Genomic DNA, 24,745 nt, shown 5'->3' with positions numbered 1-24,745 from the left:
GAATCAGCGATTCAAGGATGTAAAGTAATCTTGTTACGTAGCCAAGATCAGATGCCACACTTCCAAAGGTAATTGAAAATAATTTAACAATAGACAAAACTCTCTTATTTTTGACATCCATTTTCCTACAAAGCCAGCATTTGAAGCCAGGTGTTGCGCCTTACTAAACCCATCCTCTCTTCTTGCAGCATTTTGCCATCCCTGAAAGTGCTGTGCTACTGAGAGGTAGCATGGTTACTATCACTGATGTGTTACTATCGTACCAGCAAATATTTCCAAGTAGATCTTAATGTAAATTAAGAATATGTAATTATTTCAAAATGTATATTCCTGATGCTTGTCAATTACATTATAACTAATTAAAGAATAGGCTACAGATGTCGGTCTCATGATTAATGAGTAGTTATTAAGAAACAAATTAGAAATATCACAGCAGAAGTACTGTTGTAGTTTGACATACCTGGGATTATGCCAATTAAACCATTTCAACATTGTCAATAAATGAATCAACTCCTTTTAAAATCCATATATCATGGAACAAGTAACTATATCCAAATCAATAAACAGAAAGCCCTAAATAACATTTGGCTAATGTAAGCAGTCTGTGCTTTTTCTGAACTCTCCCACAATATTGGTCTGTTTCCATCTGTAGAGTCCAGAGAATACATTCCTATTATTTTCATGGGCTTGATCACTGAAGATCTCAAAATGTACCTAACTTTCCTTAGTACCTTGTGATCAGTTGCAATGCAAAGAGTTGTATGGAATAGCATGAATCAAAAGGTTGGACCACACATCCTAATTTAGAAAGAAAGCATTGCCTAATGACTCATTTAATAAAAGAGCTGGCTCTTAAAAAGAGAAATGTCTTTGGTTAGTTTGTTCATGTCTATGTCCACAGTTTCTAGAAATTCAGAAAGGTGATTCTGCAAAAGTCTGTTTGAAACTTAATTTTACAGTGAAGGCTGGATTGTGAGGCTCTAACTCAGAAAGGAAGAATGCTGAAACAAGTGCAGAAATCTTTACTCTGCCCCTTCACAACAGCCTTGCCCTTTCTCTGCCTTTGCCATTCTTATTTTTCTCCAACTGATTTGTGCATCCGTTGGGAACATGACAGCTTGTCAGCTCAGAATGAATTCTGAAATCCTTACCATGGCTACTCAGGCCCTGAAATGCTGTTTTCCTCTGAAATCACTCTCACTCATCTCTTCCCACTTTACTGCCTCTCCTCCGGTCCCTCTAACTTCCATGCCTTTGAAGAAACACAACAAGTGCATTCCTATCTCAGGGCATTTGCACTTACTACCCCTGTGTCTCCACGGAACTTAGCGCACATCTCTGCTTGGCTCCCTCCTTATTTCATGCAGTTCTCTGCTCAGATGCCACCCTCTCAAAGATGCTTCCCTGACCACCCTGTTAAATAATACTCCACACCCACCACCACTCTCTAACCATAGAGCTTTCTTTTTTTAATTGACTCTATTAGAGTGACATTCATTAATATAATCATACAGGTTTCAGGTTCCCAACTCTACAACACATCTCTGTATTTTTTCACTGTACTCTTCATCTCAAACCAATGACATATGTGCTTGTGTTTTGGCTCTGCCCACTGGAATTTAAGCTCCATAAAAGTAGAGTATTCTCTCTACATATATAAATGTTGTGGCCAGGACTGTTAACCCTGAACCTTTTTATCCTTCCTTCCCCAAATACATATTCATTTCACTACATACACACACATACACACACACACACGCACACACGTGTGCACATGCACGCACACACACACACACACACACACACACACACACACCTGCCCTGTCAAAGTGATTGCCGCCATACATTATACAGTTGGATGCATTTAATTTATGGCTCTTCCTGTACTTGGTGGTTTTGGAGTTGACAGGTCGCTCTGCATGGACAGATTTTGTAGCTCATCACCATGTTGGCGCCAGTCAGCTAGCATCTGGATCTTGGATGATGCAGGTTCCAAAGTGGCCCAGAAAGCTTCCCAAGAGCAATATTTCCAGAGGTGGATGAGCCTCTTTTGTGATTTATAACATTCTTCCAAACATTATTGTGATCTCCTGGGGCATCAGCTGCAGACATCGTCTTCCCAGGCTTGCAGACAGATTCTGTGTGCAAAGTATTAAGATAAAAATCTGAAATGGTTTATGTGACAAGGCATAGCATAGAAGTACAAAAGAACTGTCCAGTAAATCCTGACTTTGTTACTTAGTAGTGCTATTGCAGGCAAGGTATCTGACATTCTAAACCTCAGTTTCCTCTTCTGTAAAATGGGGATCATTATGCCTATTTGATGAAATTGTTGTGAGGACTAATTTAAATAATAGTATATATAAATCAAACACTGTTTGACACCAACCAAATACTCTGAATGGCAGACATTTAAATTAAATTCTAGTTCAGTCTCAGGGAGGGCACTCAATCCAGTGCTGGGGGCATAGTACCACTTAAGTACCATTTATTGATTGACAACTCTATCTTTTATTTTTTGGAAACCGTTCTATAATCATCTGATTTGATAAATGAGGCAGGGAAAAGAATATTTTATAATCTGGATAACTTTGGTGTTTATGAATTCAGGCTAATCTTGTCCTAAAATTCACTTGTGTGTATAGTTAAAAAATCTGCACTAGAGATAGAATGAGATTATTATACTCCATGTAATCTTTCTGTCTCAACATAACAATTTAGATTTTAGGAATAGGTAAGTTTGAATCATGGCTAAGAAGAATAATCACAATAGTCCTATTAAAAGAATAGACCGGGAAGGGGAACAATTTTTAAAGTGTCCAGATATCTACCTTTTAATTTTTCATGCCAACAAGCAGGGTTATTGAAATCTAAAGAATAAATTTTAGAATTACCGAATTATATAGTAACATTTACATACACACACATATACCTACAAACACACATCACTCTTCTGTCTGTAGCAAACATATTTTCCCAACTACATTTACTTAAAATATTATAAAATATATATTTTTTCTTTGAGTCTGCATGAGTAATGGACAGAGCATGTTGGTAAAGAGAGAATGTAGCAGAAAATGAAAAATGTTATAAAAATCTGTTGTGCATGTGTCTTGCTTGTTTATACATTCAACAGATTTGACTTATGAATCTTATATCAAATAACCACCAAACCATTTTTGTTTTTTAGGAATGCAAATTTGCATACTGTCTTCGTCATAGTTAGGAAAAATGTTTTATCAATAGTAAAGAAGTCAAGCTTCCACTTAACCCTCCACTGTAGTAAACAAAAGAGAAAAGAGTATATAATTTGATAATCAAATCCCAGGTCATCCATTAACTAGTTAAATGACTTTAGGATTTTTCTGCCTCATTTCCTTTATTTATAAAATGGAAATAAAAATGATCAAAACACTTTGTTATTACAGAAATCAAATGTGACTGTATAGATACACATATTTATAACACTTTCATATTACAGGCATTGTGTGTATATGTAAAGCACTACTAGTAAATGTAAAAATATGCTCCAACTTAATTAAAAATGTAGCCACTTTGTAGAATACACTTCAGATGTTTTTTGAATATATAAATAACAGACCTTTCTAAAGAAAGCAATAATAACTATTGTCTTATTACAGGCTTATGAAAAAATTGCTTACCTTCTCACTAATTTAGGTAAGTCCATTTTTCTTACTTTACTTTTTAATAAGAAAATACTGTATATGGGTCCATCAGTGTGTACTTGCTTTATGTACTTTAGTATTTTTAATATCGACTTCAATTATATAATTGTCAATAAAAATGATTTGGCATTGGATGTTAGACTCCACTTCTTTCACCTGCGCTCTGGGAATTCCTTTGCCCTTACTTCTCAGTTGGATACTACTTTTGGGATCCTATGTTGCCATCTGTCTTGGCTTAATTCCTTGTCTTGCTACCTGGAAATCAAAATTTTTGAGAACTTGTACGTCATAAAATGTATTTTTAATATTCCAATTTATTTTTGATCCCCCAATTTGGGAGACAGAATTTTTAATACAGAGCTATTTGAGCAGTAATCTCATACTGTTTGAGAACTCACCAAATCCTAGGCACTGTACTAAACACTTTCCACTTATCATTTTGTTTTATTGTAATTGCAATTCTGTGACAAAGATCCTTATTTTATGTATTAGAAAACAAGATAATTAAATAAGTAAAGTTTAAATGCAGATATGAAAGACCCCACTTAACTTTAGTGGAGTAACTATAGCACTCCACTGTAATGTTACTTCTGTAAGGTAGTTACAAGGACACGGACATGTGATAATAGAAGAAACATTGTCTAGAGGGGACAAATGAGCCCTAGTTTATGTTCTGGAGCTAAATTATTGTATCACTTGGACATTATGTGACCATGAGCAAGTTTTCTCTCTCCCCATTGTTTCTCCTCTTCCTCCCCCTCCTCTCCTTCCCTTCCTTCCCTTTCTCCTCTTTTGGATTCTCAGCTTCCTCAATGGGAAAATGATAACAGTTTCTATTTCATCGTGTTGCAGCTTGGCTGCCTGACAAATGACAAGTGTTCAATGAATGGGAATAATGTGTCATTGATCTTAGCTAAAATATCTTCAGCTGGGTAATGAAGCACTTGAACTAAGTTGTCTTTCAAAACATTCTTCTAGCTCTTATTATTTATATTCATTTTCTTTTAAAGTACTTTATACCCAGGATGGCGGTAAATCTAAGAGTGTGATTTGGGGTGCCATAATTACCAGAAGGATACGGAACAGTAATTTGTGCTAAGTACTAGGAGTACCGAAGTACTCCTATGCAGACATGTCGGCTTTCCTGAGTGCTTTCACTGTGCCAACCAACTGGTTACTCTGTGAATGCCCCACAGACCCTCTATTTCTGGAAGCCAACACTTTGGGACTTGAAGTTCCTTAGGACCTATTCCTTCTTCATTCTATGATGGGCTTCTGCCTATATTTTGACCTAACTTTTTTCTTAAATCAGATCTAATTTTCTGCCTCTTTAATTTTTCAATTATATTACAATTTGTTAGATGTATAGATATATTTTCTGTCATTTATTTGGATACTGGATAGGAGCAGAGACTGCAGTTCCTACTGCCATTTTGATCCAGGCCCTCTCATCATGTTTTGTTTGGTTTTGTTTTGTTTTGTTTTAAGAATCCTGGAACCATATCATGAGAGAGTTGACAGGGTTGTTGAAATGATCTCTTCTAAAATCCTCATTTCTTAGATGATAAACAAATGTGAAGGGACTTGCTGAGATTATCAGCGTGTGAGGGTAAAACTGGGATAAGAACTTAGCTCTTCTGATCGATGTGGCCCCCTTTCCTCTTTCCCATCTCACTTAAGTCTACGCACAAAACATTCATCCTTCAGAGAACTCTGTGGACAATTTAGGTCCCTATATTGAGCATGGCTAGATGGGGTGAAAGACTGATTTAATATTTATGTTTACTTCTCTGTGACAAAAACAGAGAGAGGATCCTGAAAATATTTACTAATAACAGATATTTTTATAGCTGTGGGGAAGGTCTGCAGATTATGCCACTGAATCCTTCCATCATCTCTGAACAGCAGATATGATCATTCACGTTTTACAGTGCAAACACTAGACACTGAGCAAGCCTCATGGAATTTGCAAATGACTGAACCAGAACTTAAACATAAGGCTTCTGATTCCGTATCCACATTTCCTGTCACTCACTTCATCTGTGTAAACACACCCTATGTTTCTCTCAGAATATCCTCGAACTGAATCTGAATGGGAAAACAGTTTTGCCCTGAAGATGTTCCTCTTCCAGTTTGTCAATTTAAACAGTTCTATCTTCTACATCGCTTTCTTTTTGGGAAGGTAAGTCAGCTTTATATACGTTATCTTTATAGAGTGAAAGAGATTGTCAGTGGCTCCATTTCCAATTTGTTATTAAAAGTGGCACTTTCTTATCCCCAGCCTTGAAAAACTGGGCTAATCAGTTTTCACATGTTTTCAATCAAAAGATTTCAGTATAATACTTCCAGCTGCCACCAGCAGTTAAATTTGGCATAAAAAAAACGCTGAAAAACTTATCTGTCGTACATGGTTTGAATTATAAATATCCAGTGTTTAATAATGGTTTTTTTAAATAAGAAAATGATTTTTGTATAATTGTAGGTTATAGTGCCTTAGTGTGGAAACTTCTTCTATTTATCATGTTAACATTGTTTTTCTATCTTATCTGCAAAATATGGAAACAAAGCATATTAAACTACTATTTCCGGTTTGCCAGATGATGAACATTCCAGCCAGTGCCATGGAAATATACTGAAGCTAGAAATATTTTAAATTAAATTATTTAGCACATTTTGTTAGTATTCTTTAAATGGATCAACCAGACATTAAAACTCTACAGGTGAAAGTGGAAAAATCCATTCAGTTGGTTTGTCTGTACTTTCTCAACCCATTGGTATTGATTTCACATATCACTGTTTCCTTTTAATGTCAGGTACTTTGATGTGTAAGCATGGCGTAAGTCAACCACTGAGGAACAGGTTGGCCCAATGAACATTTATGTCCACCCACACATGCCCTTGTGATGCATTAAATGTTCTTATGCCAGCTCACATAAATGCTAATGAATTAAAATGGCTTTTTACAGATTTGTAGGCCACCCAGGAAATTACAATAAACTTTTTAACCGGTGGAGACTGGAGGAAGTAAGTACTTTGTAAAGGAGGGCGTGGGGTTGTGCATGGGTGTGGGCCAATGACTGTGGGAAGAAAAGGGCAGGAGGAGGGAGAGAGAGAAGGAAGATATAGAGATTTCTGGGCATGCTGAAGAGTGATTACATTAAGAAAGCCTAGCCCTAGTTAATGTGTGGATGTCATAGGTTCGATTCCCAGTCAGGGCACACAGGAGAAGTGCCCATCTGCTTCTCCACTGTTCCCCCTCTTGCTTCTCTCTCTTCTCCTCCTGCAGCCATGGCTCAATTGCAGAGAGTTGGCCCCAGGCGCTGAGAATGGCTCCATGGCCTTTGCCTCAAGCGTTAAGAAGAACTCTGTTGCCAAGCAATGGAGCAATGCCCTAGATGGGCGGAGCATCACCCCCTAGTGGGCTTTCTGGGTGTATCCCAATTGGAGTACATGAGGGAGTCTGTCTCTCTGCCTCTCTTCCTCTCACTGAATAAAAAAAAAAGAAAAGAAAAGAAAGCCTAAAACTCTATAAGAACATACACTTTATATTACAGAAAACTGGGCTCATATGCTAACCTTGTTTCTTATTAATTCTTTGCCCTTAATTTAACCTCTTTGAGTATGTTTCTCCTCATCTGTAAAGTGTAATACTTAGGTTGCAAACCTATTTATAGATAAGAAATAATTTGCATAATACAATTGGCACAACCCTTGTCCTGTGGCAGATACCCTATCAATTGTAGTTGATATTTATAAATGCACTGTCTCCACAGCTACCTAGATATTATTCTATTGGCCAAAGATGGACTAAAGCCATTCAAAACACCTGGTTCTTTGGAAGTCCCCAGTCAAACTTGCAATATTCTTCCATAGCCCAGAATGACTGAATTTGCTAAACGGCTTTTCATCTACCCAATTTGGGAACCAATGCTTACTTTTTCCCTGGAGTTTCCAACTGGACTTAGCAAAGGTAGTGTGGGGAACACAATGGTTAATGGAAGGTGGATCTGTAAGTTGATGCCACCAATAATTTTGTTTAATTGGATATTTTTGTAAAGTCATTGGAAGTCATGATTATTCTTTGAAAGTCTTAAGCAAATAATTATAATACTAGTGGCAGGAGAAATGTTTTATAACCATCTTAGACATTTTCCAAAATATATATGCTATATCTATATTTTTAACAAAGGTTTATTTGATTTAAATAAAAATCAGTGAAATAAAACATGTGGCTTTGTGATAGACCCTAAAAATCCTAGAAGAGTAGATATAAAGGTATATACATAGGGAAGATAAGAATTGACCCTCTGAATTCAATCATACAATGAGCATTTATTGACACATACTCTGTTCTAGGCCTCTGCTGGGTAATATGGGGCATGCAAATGAAACCCCTTTCTTTGATGTTGTTGATAGTCTTTAAGAAAAGAATGTAACCATGATATGTAACAAGTATTTTGTCTTTCCAGTCTGTTTGCGTTCTAATTCTGTCTCATCCAAATGCATGATCTTAAATATCTCTAAGTCTTAGTTTTTTCTTTTATAAATTGTGATATGAATGGCTTTTTCAGTAGTATTGGTGATAAGTGGATTAAATTACATAATGCATGAAAAATCTCTTATACAAATAATGGTAAATTATTATAAAGACAGAGAAAAAGTCCTGAATTTCAATTTAGAATATTTAAGAATGGCTATAGTGGACTTCCTTTATCTTATGCCATATGACATCTCATACAGTATTTTGTGTAAACCTACATAAATGCTAATAATAGCTAATTTTTAATGAGGACTTACTATATCCCAGCATATTCTAGTGATTGTTTTTGTGTTCTATATATATTAATGCATTTAATTCTCATAAACATTCTATTACACCAACTTTACAGATTTGAGAACCAGAAGCTTAGAGAAGTCATATAATTTGCCTCCTATTACAGAAACATACCTATAAATTGATGAAGTCGTCAATTTGATACCAGTTTGATTCAGGCAGCCGAGCTTCAGGCTCTGTGCTCTGAACACTGTGCTTCCCGGCCACCATTGGGATAGCATACAGGCCCAATGGAGAATATACTGGAAACTGATATTCATGAGAGATTGCTGAATGACTGCTGGCTCACACTCATAAATTGGATTCAGAATAAACATACTAACGTGGGTGAAGTGAAAGGAACAAGGGTCTTGGAGTCTGAGAGTCTTGTCTGCTACTTAGCTTCATCATCTACACGGTGGAGATGCCGGCACCCATCTCACCAGGTTTTCATAAGCAGCAAATGAGAAAAATTGATGGAGGCACCCAGCTTCGGCTTGTCCATGGTTAAAGGATTTTGAGTGGTGCAATGGGAACGAATGCCTGGGTCTCCTGCATATTCATTCATGCCCTTTTTCTCATTCCAAGTATAGGCCCTTTTTGCTAAATGAATTTTGGAGCATGGAGGACTAGATTTAACTCAAGGGAATCATCATATAATATAAAGGAAACAGACCCAACAAAACTGCTGGATCCCTTTCTCTGCTCTATAAATCACAAGTCATCAAGGCTCACTTTCTACAAAATTATAAATGGTCTGTCACCAGCCGTCTCACTGTGGCTTACCATTGTGGAGAGTGATTCAGTCACACAGTTCTATAACAGTCCTCTTTTTCCCTTCCCATATAATAATATGCTTTGCTAAAGCAGATCTTCAAGACAACAAGCACACTTGGTAAATAGAATTCATTTTTAGCATTAAGTAAAAAAAGCAGTGGGTTAGGGTTCAGGAGACCAAGGCTTTTATTCCCACGCCAACATACAACATTGACTGTGACCTTGGACAAGTTAATTTGCCTCTTTGAGACTGAAAAAATGAAGAGTTTCAGCTTGCAGCTGTGATCTATCTGCTTCTATAGCTTAGTATGTAATTATTCTGCCTCAGACATTCGAGCGACTCATTTATCGTATATATGTGGCAGAGTTCAGGGGTCCTAAATTCATCCTAGAAAGGAGGGTAATGCTTGGATGGGAGAACTGAGACTTGCCCACACCATAAAATTACAACCTGCAAACCTCTCGCTGGCTCAGATTAAGGAGTTTTAAATTACTGGGCTGAAACTGGAAAATCAGGCTTTGTGCCCTAATTATTTGTTCTCTTTGAAGTCCCACTGGTACCTATTTGATAGAAGTAGAAACTGGATCAAAGGTGTAGAATCTATCATCTTTATGAAGAGGACATGAACCCATTTCCAAAGAAACAGACCCACGTTTTTGTACCCTAATGTCTTCTATAGTGCATAGTTTTCAAGCAAAACACATGATTGCAGTTTTCATTGCAATCACATTTTTGTTTGTGTGGGTTTCCAATACTAACTTTTTTTAAGAAGTAGATTTTTTTTTAAATTATTGAATTATTGACATAACATTAATTAATGAAATGATATAAGCTTCAAGAGTGCAATTCTGTAATACACTGTCTGAATACAGTGTTGTATCCTCACCACCCAAAGTCAAATCTCCTTCGTTACCATCCATTGCCCCTTTACCTTCTTCTGTCTGCCCCCACATCCCTTTCCTCTGGTAATCACCATACCGTTGTCTGTGTCTGTGAGTTTTCTTTTGTTTTTGCTTAATCCCTTCACCTTTTTTCGCTGAGCCCCCCAACCCCGCTCTTCCCTGACAACTGTCTGTCTGTTCTCTGTATCTATGAGTCTACTTCTATTTTCTTATGGCCATACCACCCCGAACACACCTGGTCTCATCTAATGCTAACTTTAATTGAACATCTGAAATCACAAAGGATCATATAGAGGCAAAATTTGGATTGTACCGGCAAACTATATATTTTGTGACATGCTTTTATCACTTAAGAAATACATTATAATACATGTAGATATTCCCTCACTAGGAGAGAAAGCTTAACATCTGCCCACATATTGAGGGTGGGCTAGACTTAGTAACTTCTAAACAGAAGACTAGGGAAAGGGAAACCTGAGTAACTTGACAGAAGCAACATCTGGAAAACACTACACCAACCAAGGGATGCAAGTTACTATCACTAGCGATGCCATATGAACATCATGCGGCCCCTGATAGGATGTGATGAAAAATGACATACCACCAGTCTAACATGTGAAAACATTAGAAAAACTCAGATTGGGGTATTTTTTCACAGGATACTTGTCCAATGGCCCTTAAAAACTATCAAGGATATGAGAAACTCAAAAGCTATCTAGATCAAAGGAGGCTGCAGAAACAAGACAAATAAATGCATTGAAATATCCTGAGCCATGAGAATATAAATTGAAAAAATGAAATGTAAATAGAGCCTAAGAGTTTAGTTAATAGCAGTACTAATGCTGGTTTCTTGGTTTTGATGAACATACTTGATACTGTTAGGGGCAATGGAGGGAATTGGGTGAGGGGTGTATGGGAACTCTCTGCATTATCTATGCAAATTTTTTATAAGTTAAAACTTTTTCTGATATAGATAGGTTATTTTAAAAGAATCTATCATAAACATTTTGCCCCAGAATTAAATATTTGTCTATATTCTGACTGTTAATAGATGTATAGTACTCTAGAACATTCATTAAAGGCAATCCTGCCAGCACAGAGCTGGGCAAATAGTAAAGTGCTCATTAAAGTTAGATTAGTTGTTACTGCTGTTGTCATTTTGATTATATCAATAGAGATCTAGAAAACTCCTCAGTCAAGTGTCCTCATCCATGCTACTGCTTTCTTGTTTGTATTTTCTGTATGCATTGAGATAGTGTGACCCGAGTTTAGAATCTGCTTTACAATTTATAGGTGGGGATGTTCAGGCCAACTGAGAACAGCAAGATCATTACTGTTCTTGTTCTGTTTCAGTGTCATCCTAGTGGCTGTTTGATCGACCTCTGCCTCCAGATGGGAGTGATCATGTTTCTGAAGCAGATATGGAACAACTTCATGGAACTGGGATACCCGTGAGCACTTCATTTTTTAAATCGTGTTATATATAGTTACGGAGAAGACAGAGAGAGGTATTGTGAACAGTTCATAAGAATTTGGGCTTGACAATCAGATGAGGCTTCAGTTCTCTCTCTGCTAAATGTGTGACCATGTGTCTGTTAGTAAAACTTTCTGAGACTCAGTCTTTACATTTCTACAAGGGGATCAGCAGCTACATCTACCTCCAGAACAGCTGTAAGGACTAAAGGAAATAATAGATGCAGAGGAACTGGTACTCTGTTCAACACATTAAGACACTTGCTGTTCTGAAAACATTGTTGATAGTACAGGATCTTGAGAATAAAAATAACTTCCTGATTTATTTTGGCAATCAAAATACCAAAGTGCTGTTGTTTAATAGACTTCATTTCCACACACAGCTCCCCCCAGCCAAAAAAAGAACAAAACAAAGATAAATTCATGAATAGAGGAAAATTGTACTTTGTTATATATACACATTTAAAAAGGAAAAAAAAAAAGATTGATTGTGATAACATCAAATCCATACCAGTCTTTGGTCCCTGTAGATAAGTTTTACTTGTGAACTGCTGGCATGGAAGGACACAGAATGCCCACTTTTACATCTATTAAATAGATTATTGTTCAGAATACAACAAAATACAGTGTACTTAAAAAAACTTGGTAAGGAAACTTTGTGGCCTAATCAAGATGAAAAATATCTCTATTCTGAGAAGTTTCCTGACCATGAGGGAAGAACTAGTTGATTGATGCTATAAATAGTTTAGGGTTAGTCTTCAAATTATACCATGATTCTTTCTCCCTACCGGCCCACAATTGGTATCAGGACATTTCTCAGCAGAGAACTTGAGGCTAGAGAGGTGATATTAACTCTGAAATTTCCCATAAAGTATTGTGTTATGTTACATAAGCAGTCTTAAAGCATGAACTATGAAATTACCAAGACGTTGTTCAAATTCATTCTCTACCTCTTGCTAAAGATGCTTATATTATAATAATTTACTTGACTTCACTGAGCCATTATTTTTATTTGTAAAATAAGGAATTTGTGAAGATTAAATGAGATGACCCAATGCTCATTAACCTTCAGTAAATTACAGAACCTTTTTGTGAAGAAATTTTTATACAGATCTTTAATATTCGTAACACATTAAAGTGAATCTCTTCCAAATGAAGAGAGAATAGGCGATGGAGGATTGGGAAGCCTAGTCTATTATTCATGTTCCTTCTTATTCTTGACTTACCTTTTTGAAACATAGGGTTTGAGGAATATCATTTTAAAATGCCTGAAGATTTGAGGTTATGAGAATTGAAGGGCTCAGATGCAATCACAACAGGCAACATAGGAGTACTTATATAGATGGCCTGTGGCAAACAATCATAGAAATAGATGTTTGATCAGTATCAGGAAGCATCTAAGTACATGAGAGGATCAGTTTCTCACTAAATATGTAGATGTTTATAGAGTCTAGGAGAGTTCTAGAAGGTTGAGACCTATTCTCCCATGCTAAACGTGAAAGATGAGACCATACAAATTATCTTCAGTTCCCAGGAATGCTTAGTGTAGTCCCAGGGGACTTGATGTTAATACACTATAAATTGCTCGCCAAATACTTAAATAAGAGCTCAAAAGCCCTTTGTCTACTTTGTGGTGTAGATTGATCCAGAACTGGTGGTCACGACATAAAATCAGGCGGGGAGTACAAGATGCTTCTATACCTCAGTGGGAAAATGATTGGAATCTGCAGCCCATGAATATTCACGGACTGATGGATGAATACTTAGAAATGGGTAAGAAGAGAACCTTCTACAGAGCTATCTGGCCTTCTTGATACTATGTTCTGTTTCACAGAGGCCCTTTGTTTAAGAGAGAAAACCATCTCTCTCCTTTCTAACCCAAGCATTCTATATAATACATCTGCACTTTTAGCTCAACACTACTAGAGAAACTATTAAAGCAGTACCCTTGGAAGTGTATCACATTTTGTCCCATAATATTTGTCAGCTATAACAGTTGACCAAAATGAAGGTTTTTCTCATAGTAAATCACCTAGCTTTTGAGCAATATTTTAAAGGAACAAAATTAAGCAAAACCCATTCCTATGTTAAGAAATGTTCTATACCACCCGAATAAAATAATAATTATTTTTCACAGTAAACCTTTATGCAGATCAAGTCTGAATTTTGGTTTCTGGGAAAAGCATACTTACTTATATTAAGAAAAAGAGATTTCTGGCCCTGGCTTGTTGTCCAGTGGGTAGAGCATCAGCCTGGCATGTGGACATCCCAGTTTCAATCCCTAGTCAGGGCACATAGGAGAAGCAAACATCTGCTTCTCCTTCTTCCCTCCCCTCTTCTTTCCTTCCTCCCTTCCCGCAGCCAGTGGTTCAGTTGTTTCGAGCGTGGCCCCAGGAGCTGAGGCTAGCTAGGTTGGTCCAAGCGGTCAACCTCAGGTGTTAAAAATAGCTTGGTACTTGGAGCATCAACCCCAGATATGGTTGCCAGGTGGATCCCGGTTGGGGTGTTTGAGGAAGTCTGCCTCACTATCGCCCCTGCTCTCACCTAAAAAAAAAAATCCATTCTCATTGGTACTGTGTGTCATCTTGACATTTGCTTTTTCTCTGGCCTTCAGTTTTCTCATTTATAAAAAGAGAGAACAAGATTAGGTCTTGGGTTCCTTCCAAAGCTAAGCATTTTTCCAGGCCTCCTCTTTAATTTTTTTCTCCTGTCTTTACTCCTCGCTCATGCTGCATGGTATCAAGGTAGAAAGAACATGGATTTTCAGCCTGTCAAGATCTGAGTTTGAATGCAAGTTTTAGCATTTTTTTGCTTTCTACCCCTTTGTAAGTTTATTGAACATATTAGAACTATAGTTTTCTCAACTCTGAAGTGGAATAAACATATATTACTTTTGTAGGGATGTTGAAAGATTAAGAGCACTTTCTATAAATCATTTCATACTGCACAATGAAGACATTCAATGAATGATATTCTTTGTACTACTGATTTTCTAATGTTCTCCCTTAACAGTTTTGCAGTTTGGTTTTACCACCATATTTGTTGCTGCTTTTCCTCTGGCCCCTCTTTTGGCTTTGTTAAACAACATCATTGAAATCAGGCTGGATGCATACAAATTTGTCACCCAGTGGCGGAGGCCTCTGCCAGCTCGAGCAACTGACATAGGTAAGACTCTGGAATTAGATAACTTTGGCACTGCTAAGGCCATTTAGATCTTATTTAATACCATGTGGTTTCTCTTATTCCCTTCCAGCCATAAAAAGAAAACAAACAAATAAATAAATAAACTGAGAAGCTTTTAGTTAATAAAAAAGAAAGGGAGACTAACTTAGTTGAGAGTAGGTTCATACTAAACGTGCTATTTTATAAACTTGGTTGTAACTACAAGATAGCTCATATCTATCTTTCCATGTTAATAACTGTAGCTCTGCCTCATTCTTTATGCTTGACACAGATTTCTATTATATGTTGTATAACATTTTAAAAAGTCAGTCTTGTTTAGAGATGTTCGGATTGCTTCAGTTCTTGCTATCGTAAACAAACTGAGGTGAACTTCTTCTTGATACCTCGTCTGATTTTTTCTTAAAAATAAATGGCAAGAATAGAACTATGTCAAAAAGCATGTATATTAAAATTGTTGCTAATTTGTTAACATTTTATCTAGAAATATTGTGCCAATTTATATTGCCACCATAAGGGAATGAAAGCCCATTTCTCCATTTCCTCAACAACTCTAGATGGAACAAGTATTTTGTCGTTTCCTCTTCAACAATCCAAAGAAGAAAAAATATCAGATTTATTTGCATTATTATGGTTATGAGATTAAATATATTTGTATTTCTTCTTTACTAAATGTATTTATTACTTTTAGCCATTATATCTGATTTGGCAATCTTTATCTCATATTAAAAATATTAACTTTTAATATGGATGCTATGAACACTTACTTTCAAATGCTGGTTTTCAATTTTTTACTCTATCAAGAATAAGGTTTAAAGTATCTATGTATAATTAAATTGATAAATCTCTCTTATAGTTGTTATTACTTATGGCATTCTTTAAAAGTTTTTTTTAGAACACAAGATTTTCAAGTATTGTGTTAAATGTTGTTTGTTTTAGCTGTATTATTTGCCTTTTTGTTGGAATTTTACTTTTATTTAAAGTGTTGATCTATCTGGAATTTGCTGTTAATAAAGGGGTTAAAATTGAGGTCCAGCTTTTCTTTTCTAGTAAACATCCAGTTTTTCAAAAACTATTAAATAACCCATCTCTTTTTTTTTTTTTGTATTTTTCTGAAGTTGGAAACAGGGAGGCAGTCAGACAGACTCCCACATGCGCCCGACTGGGATCCACTCAGCATGCCCACCAGGGGCAATGCTCTGCCCATCTGGGGTGTTGCTCTGTTGCAACCAGGGCCATTCTAGCACCTGAGGCAGAGGCCATGGAGCCATCCCCAGCGCCCGGGCCAACTTTGCTCCAATGGAGCCTTTGCTGCAGGAGGGGAAGAGAGAGACAGAGAGAAAGGAGAGGGGGAGGGGTGGAGAAGCAGATGGGTGCTTCTCCTGTGTGCCCTGGCCGGGAATCAAACCCAGGACTCCTGCACGCCAGGCTGACGCTCTACCACTGAGCCAACCGGCCAGGGCCAAATAACCCATCTCTTTTAAACCTATTTGAATCATCTCTATTGTTTATACCAAATTCTATATAAATATAGGTGTATTACCAGAATCCCTGTTTGTCTCATTGAATCAACTATTTATTCTTGGAATACTGTTTTAATATACTGCAGTTTTGTAATAAAAATTCTAATTATATGGAAAAGCAAATCTACACATTTTCTTTTATCTTTTGAATGTTTTTGGCTAATATTACAAGAATTTTTTTTCAGTTGTACACATACTACTCATTTATATATTCAACAACCACCAAAGTCTGTTTAAAATCTACTAATCTGTAGAGATTTAACACCATTCAACTAGATTTTCCATTTATTAAAACAATGAAAACTTATTATTTTAATTTGCTGTCATTGAATTTGAAAATATTCATGATTTCATTAGTAAAAAATGTAAGCACATTAAAGAAATTCTAAAAAATAAATAAGTAAAAAATAAAACTTCAATTTTAACTTTAGTGTTTACTTTTCACTATATAGACTACTATTTTTTTGCTACATTATTTTGCTCAAATCAGAAGACAGAAAGGTACAAAAAAATTAATAATCATCTCCCCCTTTTACATTTTTCATCTACTTCAGGGAAGCAATGACATTAATTTGACATATTCTTTGTCAATGTGTTTCTTGCTCATACAACTATACAAAAAGTATTCATGAACATGTATAGGATTCTGCTTTTACTTCATGAGCATACTCCAGCTCAAAACATATTAATGTAATTCATTTAAATAAAGTAGTAATATTCATAATATGAATGACTTATAAATTTTATAGTTATATACTTAATTACCAAACAATAAAGAGAAATAAACATATATAAATAGAGCTATAAATATAGATATAGATATCAACATTATAAGTATTATATATCATATACCCACCTATATGTATATGCAATATGTCAGTAGTATAGATATAAAAAAATAGTACTACTAGAGTAAAATGTATTCATATTTTAATTTTAAAAGGTATCAGTTTATTACCACAAATATTATTAAAAGTCATACTTCAAGCAACTACTTAAAACAATTTTGTTTCTCAATCTTTAATAACACTGGATGGTATAAGATTTTTGAAGCTTCAACAATCTAGTGGATTAAAAAAAAACTTAATTTTTGAAGAACACTGCTCTCAATATTAGTAATTGAATACTTTTTAACATATATGTTGGTTATTTTCATTTTTGTAACAAATGCTCATTTGGGTTCTTTGTTATTTTTCTCTTGTATCATTTGCCTTATGAAAATTTTAGAACATTTTTTTGCCTGACCAGGCAGTGGGACAGTGGATAGACTGCCGGACTGGGACACAAAGGACCCTGGTTCAAGACCCTGAGGTCGCCAGTTTGAGCGTGGGTTCATCTGGTTGAGCAAAGCTCACCAGCTTAGGCCCAAGGTCACTGGCTTGAGCAAGGGGTCATTCGGCCTCCTGTAGCCCCATGGTTAAGGCACATATGAGAAAGCAATCAATGAACAACTAAGGTGTCACAATGAAAAACTGATGATTGATGCTTCTCATCTCTCTCCCTTCCTGTCTGTCTGTCCCTATCTATCCCTCTCTCTGACTGTCTCTGTCAAAAAAAAAAATTAGGACATTTTTATATATTAATAACCAAGCACATATTTTTCTCCCTATTTATTCTTTTCTTTTGACTAAATAGGATAACTTTTGTAAAAATAAATTTTAAATTTTAAAGTATTCAAATACTGTATTTTTTATGCATTTTGATTTATTGATTTTACGTTTTTCCCAACTGGGGAAATTTTAACATCTTTTTTATTTTTCTCTCTTTCTTTAAACTCAATGTAGCTGTATTGCAAAGACTTTGAAAAGCAAAGAAGAGGGGAGTGCAGGGAAAGGAAAGTCGCCATCCTACCCAATTACCGTTAGCACTTTGAGTATTATTTCTAAGGCTTTTTGTTTCTTTATAAATAAGTATGTTTTAATCTAAGTTGATTGTGTTTGAGACATAGTTTTGACTATAATCAATAGTATGTTTGTACTATATACAATTTCAAAAACGTGTGTGTGTGAGTCTATGATGCCAGGTTGCCCTCTTAAGAAATAAAAAATTCCTAGTAATGATTTGCAGGTCTTCCGACCAAACAAGGTTTACTTTCTTGTATTTCTATTTTTAAGAAGATACTTGACAAAGCTAAAGACAAAACCCATAGTAAAGTATATTTCAGACTTTACTCAATAGTGTAGAACTTGAAGAATTTTTTTTTTATTACTTCAGCAAGTTTTATTTAGGCTTTGAAACCACTATACCGTGTCTCATTCTTAACAGTCATGATCCAATTCCTAGTGATATTTTAGTTTATAAATCTTTAAAGATAGGGCTTTACCTTCCCTCTATGGAAAAGCATTCAATAGCTGTTTTATCTATAATAAAATACTATATCAAGAAATTAAATAATAGAGCTGTGGTTCCAACATAAATAAAATATTATATATTTTGGATATTAACCCCTTATCGGAGCTGTTGTTTGCAAATATCATCTCCCATTTAATTGGCTGCCTATTTGTTTTGTTGTCAGTTATTTTTGTTTTGTTTTGTTTTGCTTTGCTTTTTTTTTTTTGCTGTGCAGAGAAAAGGGGACATGGGGGAGAAGGATGGTGGAAGGGGTGGGGAGAAGGGTGTAAAGAGAGACAAATATCAGGTGACAGAAAATGATTTGACTTTGGGTGATGGGTATACAATATAATCAACAGTTCAAATGCTATAGAAATGTTTACCTGAAACCTATGTACTATTTATCAATGTCACCTTGTTAAACTTAATTTTCTAAATAAAATGTAAAGATTAAAAAAATAAAGTATTTTAATTTTATTATGAAATTTTAAAAATATATATTAATTTGAAAATAAGATTGAGAGAGGTTTTTTGTTTGTTTGTTTTTTAGTCACTATTTTTAATCTTCCTCCTACTAGGTATCTGGTATGGAATTCTTGAAGGAATTGGTATATTGGCTGTGATCACGAATGCATTTGTAATTGCTATTACATCTGATTACATCCCACGTTTTGTCTATGAATACAAATATGGCCCCTGTGCAAGTAATTTCGAATATGGTGAAAAGTAAGGTTGAAATTTACATATTTTTCTGATATATTTGCTGTTTTTAACTAAAATGGAAACTTACTGGGAAGTTTTGTTCTGTGACTATTAAGGGCGATGTTTCTGACCATTGCATTTTTAATATGATTATTGGATGAAATCAAGTGGGATAAAAAGAACAACAGTGTTTTATAGCAACTAATTTTATAGAGTCTCTCTGTTTTCACTGGTAAATGCATCACTGACATCAAAATGTTAAAAATGTTATAATGTATTTAGAAGTCAAATTCAGAACTGGAAGAGACTTTAGAAATCATCCAATGCAAAACTTCTATGTAGATAAGGAAACTGAGACCCGCACTGGTTAATGAAATTGCTGAAGAGAAGGAATAAAGCTAGTTGGTTGGGACATAGAGAATATGAAGGAACTGTCAGCTAGATGACTAGAGATCTTTCAAAGTGAATTCACAGCAAACTGCCTTGTACATTACGAGATGCTTGAACAGCTGCCTTGGCCCTAACCCAATAGATACCAATAGCAACCGTCCTACTCCCTAAATTGTGACAACTAAAAATGTTTCCAGACATTGCCAGATGTCCCCTGGAGGACATTATCACCCAGTTTAGGACCACTGCTTCAGGGACTATGGCTTGTTCAGATTTTTCTTCTTGAATGCAGGTACAGTATTAGGGAAGAATGAAAAAGAGGCTGTACGTGGGAAACAATTTAAGAAATTTAAGTTTTAGTGGAGATTAGCCTTAGGTATGGAAGTTGTGATAGGAGATAAAGTAGTGATAGGGGAAGTTGTTTCTCCTTCCATCAGGAATAATTTTAGGCATGTGTCTTATCTAGATGCAGGACATGTGCTCCAACAGGGTGAGCCCTGGTTTAGGGCAAAATCAGCCCTTAGACCTGATGAACTGATGTTTTCTCAGAACACTGAAAGGCCTTTCTGAACATAAATGTTTCAACTTTTCTGAGACGTAATAAAGACATGACATTTTATTTTATATTTTAGAGTCTTTTCAAGGGATTTTAACTTGAAGTAAAACACCCTAGTATCAAGTTTTAACTGTTTCTTTTACCCAAAGGCATATCATCAATCTAGATCTATGATTAAGAAAAGATAAAAAGGTGCATGTTATGTACTGTAAAACACTATACGTATAAACATAAAGTGGTTTTAGTATTAACAATGAAAAACAAAAATATCTTTTTCTTTTAATTTGAAATTCTTTAGAAGCAGATTTTAAGGGTTTAAAATATATAGATATGTTTTTTTACAACCCTCTTCTTTAGAAACATTATTTGCTGGTGTCTGTACTGCCATCTAGTGGCAAAAGAAAATAAGATTGGTTGGGAACTTTCATGGCCTGCCTTTCAGGTAGATAGCATGTGATATTTTCTTCATGTTGAATGACTACGGATGTAGAATAATTTCAAGAGACATGAAGGGCTTATGTGCTATTGAAACCACACATACATGGGGTCATCTTGTTACTAATTTTTCCAGGTAGACTTATCAGCTAAATTGGAGTAGAAAAATTCAGATTGTAAATTTTCAGGACAAGGTGACAAAAGGATAAGAAGGCAATAAAGAGAAGGGTGTTGGCAAGAGAACAGCTGGAATGATAAATTATGAGGTCAAGGACAGGGAAGGGAGCAAAAGTAGTGTGGCTGTGTAGTGAAGAATTCGGGGTTCAGCCCTGGCCAGATGCTCAGTTGGTTAAAGCTTCATCCTGAAGCACAGAGGTTGCCAGTTCAATCCCTGTTCAGGGCACATATAGGAGCAGATCTATGTTCTTCTCTATATATATTTCTCTCTCTACCCCCTTCCTCTCTGTCTAAGATCAATCAATAAATAAAAAAATGTTAAAAAAAAAAGAAGAATTCCAGGTTCACACTGAGATAGATGTGCATTCGAACCCAGGTTCTAAATACTGTTTACCCTGGGGTAGTGGTTCTCCACGTGTGTTCTGCTGATCTCTTTCAGGGTCCATGAGGCCAGTACTATTTTAATATTACTACTAAGACATAACTTATTTTCCACCACATTAACTTTTGCACTGACAGTGCAAAAGCAATGGCGATAAATTTTCCTGGTGGCTTTGCTTAACCCAAGACGGTGGCAACAAAGAGTGACTCATAATGACATTTCTCATCGCTATATAATCACCATTTAAAAAGTGCCAGTAAACATTTCAAAATGTCCTTGATGAAACAATAATAATTATTAATTTATCAAATCTCTACTCTTTACTAAATGTTTTATCAATATCCTACAGGACAAAATACAGAATGTGCATAAAGCACTTCTGTTCCGTATCAAAGTCTGACAGTCGTCTCAAAGGAGCCATGTGCTTGTTGGAGCCACAGGCCCAACAAATATTTTTTGGCATGAAATAAGGATTTACAAACTATGATTATTCAGACGTGGATATTTAGCAGATACTCTTTTATAAAATACACAGAACTGTCTTACTTATTTTTGTGTGTATGTGTGACAGAGACAGAGAGAGAAACAGAGAGAGGGACAGATAGGGACAGACAGACAGGAAGGGAAAAAGATGAGAAGCATCAATTCTTTGTTGTGGCACCTTAGTTGTTCATTGGTTGCTTTCTCATATGTCCCTTGACCTGGGGGCTAAAGCAGAGCGAGTGAACCCTTGCTCAAGCCATCATCCTTGGGCTCAAGCCAGCGACCTTGGGCTCCAAGCCAGCGACCTTTGGGCTCAAGCTAGCAACCACGAGGTTATGTCTATGATCCCATGCTCAAGCCAGTTACCCTGCACTCAAGCTGGTGACCTCGGGGTTTGAACCTGGGTCCTCTGCGTCCCAGTCTCATGCTTTATCCACTGTGCCACTGCCTGGTCAGGCAAAACTATCTTATTTTAAGGAAAATAATTAATAGTATTTGTTATGAAGTTCAAGTTTTGAAGTGAAAATTAGAATTTTGAATAACTTTTATCTACAACTGTGAGCTTGAAAGCTTCCCAGAATTTATGGATTACTTTTTTCTAATCTAAACATCAGTGGTGATATTAATATTTGTGATGTTTCAAAACTTATGGTAAAAATATATCAACATTTAGAAGGTCTGTATAATTGAAGAAACTATTACCTTCCAAAGGACCCATATTTGATGTTACAAAATCATTTACAGGTAAAAATAAATTAAAAGTTCAAAATAAATTTGTAGCTTTTAATATAAATTATATATGAAAACTTATTGATATGTTTAGATTCCACACTGCTACTAAACTGTAGGAAATGACCAGATATAGAACTTTAGTGCAATACAGAGAAAAATGTCAACAGTTACCTGAAATGTTATTAAAACAATATTTTTTTCCAAAGTATTTATATTTTTGAGAACAGACTCTTTACTTATCCTTCAAACATATTGGAATAGATTTAATGCAGAAACAGCTATGAGAACCTAGTTATCTTCTATTAAGATGAGCATTAAAGGAATTGGTAAACATGTAAAGCAATGTCATTTTTTTTCTATATATTTTTTCTTTTAGAAAACAACATTTTTTTCTTAAAAATGTGTGATTTCTATTAACTTAGAGTTGATAGTTATTTTAAATTAATTATTAAAGAAATATTTTCAAAATTTCTCACTTTTAATTTCTAATGTATTAAAGATTAGTAGTAATCTAATATATTAACTTTTTTTACCTCTAAGAAAAAAATGTTTGAGTTTTTATGTTTAAAAATATAAAAGGTACCTAACCAAAAAATTTAAGAATTACAGGCCTAGAGAAAGTTATTTAGTCTCTGTAAACCTTAGTCTTTAATTTACATGATGGAAATTAAGACTATATATGTCCTAAGGTTATTGTAAAAACTCTGACCACAACTTAATATCAAATCACCAAGGTAGGGATTTTTGCCTATTTTGTTCACTGTTGAATATGAAGCATCTACAATTTTTCTAACAAAATAAGGTTTTCAATAAATATATATTGAATAAGGTAATAATAAATCACAAATAAAGATGTTTGTTGACTGGCTGTAGAATTATAATTAACCAAATAGTATTATATGCATATTTAGAAAACATATTTATAGAGTTTTAATCCATGCTAAATAATTACCACATGCCAGATACATAGTAAACACTTAATAAATGTAAGTCAAATGAATGTGTAAGACAGAAACTATTGGGAAAAAAATGGCAGACAAGAGTCTGTCTCATTAAGGTACAATTACAGATGTAATGGGAATTAAGGAATAGATTCAGAGAGCTGAGGTGCTAGGTGTTTATAATTAGAATGAAAGAATGATGGTACTTAATAAATCCTGTCATTTCTGATGGAGAAATTGGACTTGAAATTTATGAATCTCTGAATCATGTGATACTTTTCTTTTCTCCCAGTTGTTTAAAGGGATATGTCAACAATAGCCTATCCTTCTTTGACCTGAGCGAGCTTGGTATGGGAAAATCTGGCTATTGCAGGTACTGACTTATCAATTACAGTTGTGTTTTCCTTTTGCTTTTATCATTCCATCTCTTCTTTCTCCATGTTAATGAGCTCATTTAAACTGTCATTTTGAAGTTTTGGCAAATCAAGAACATTCGAGACCGCACACTTTGATCTTGAAATTGTTTTTTTTTTTATTTTGTGGGTTTTAGATACCGAGACTACAGAGGTCCCCCTTGGAGCTCCAAACCCTATGAGTTCACCTTACAATACTGGCATATCCTCGCTGCTCGATTGGCCTTCATTATTGTGTTTGAGGTTAGTCACAAACTGATAAAATAGCTCTAAGGAAATGCTTTTCAAACTCATATATTAGTTGCTTCTTTGATGTAAGTTCCTCACTGACTTCAAAAATAGGACTTGAGTATGTCCCAGTAAAAGGTTCAGATACAATAAAACCACTATAACAAGCGTGGAACAGCAAGAGCTGAATAATGGAAGGAGATAGGTAGTGGGCATTTGTATCAAAAAACTGGAATAAAAGAAGCTACTCACAGTTGAACTAAAAACTTAGTTTTGAGCCTCTTTCAAAAAAGGAAACTATAGTTTTTTTTATCATCTAATAAGATAGGTCTTATCTATTCATGAGAATGAAGAAACATTTTCTAAACAATCAACTCTAATTACAGTTGATCATATGTTTTTGCATAATTCAGTCAATTATGCCCGAGAACACTTTTATAAAAAGTGCATATATTTTGATTATCAGAATCATACAATATCAGATTATAGTCCCATGAAGAAATTTGGGAGAAGCTACAGAATTATTACATTGCTTAATGTAAAACCAGCAACCAGCTTGATACAGTGAGAGCTTTAATACCGAAATATATTATTTAGTTTCTTAGGTACCATTCAAGTCT

The 24,745-nt window shown here is 35.3% G+C and overlaps 1 protein-coding gene across 1 annotated transcript in view; it reads left to right on the top strand.

The window, feature by feature from the left end:
* ANO3 (anoctamin 3) overlaps nt 1-24,745 on the top strand; it is a 242,626-nt gene that overhangs the window by 213,679 nt on the left and 4,202 nt on the right. Inside the window, exons 18-26 of the mRNA XM_066364170.1 lie at nt 3,642-3,678; nt 5,757-5,868; nt 6,653-6,710; nt 11,533-11,630; nt 13,292-13,425; nt 14,665-14,817; nt 19,265-19,412; nt 23,777-23,857; nt 24,035-24,140. Of these exons, the coding sequence (XP_066220267.1) occupies nt 3,642-3,678; nt 5,757-5,868; nt 6,653-6,710; nt 11,533-11,630; nt 13,292-13,425; nt 14,665-14,817; nt 19,265-19,412; nt 23,777-23,857; nt 24,035-24,140 (927 nt within the window). The remainder of the gene's footprint in view (nt 1-3,641; nt 3,679-5,756; nt 5,869-6,652; nt 6,711-11,532; nt 11,631-13,291; nt 13,426-14,664; nt 14,818-19,264; nt 19,413-23,776; nt 23,858-24,034; nt 24,141-24,745) is intronic.

Source organism: Saccopteryx leptura, chromosome 1 (genome assembly GCF_036850995.1).
Source record: "Saccopteryx leptura isolate mSacLep1 chromosome 1, mSacLep1_pri_phased_curated, whole genome shotgun sequence".
NCBI lineage: Eukaryota > Metazoa > Chordata > Mammalia > Chiroptera > Emballonuridae > Saccopteryx > Saccopteryx leptura.
The sequence above is the reverse complement of the archived record's forward strand: the minus strand, read 5'-3'. Positions and strand labels throughout refer to the sequence as shown.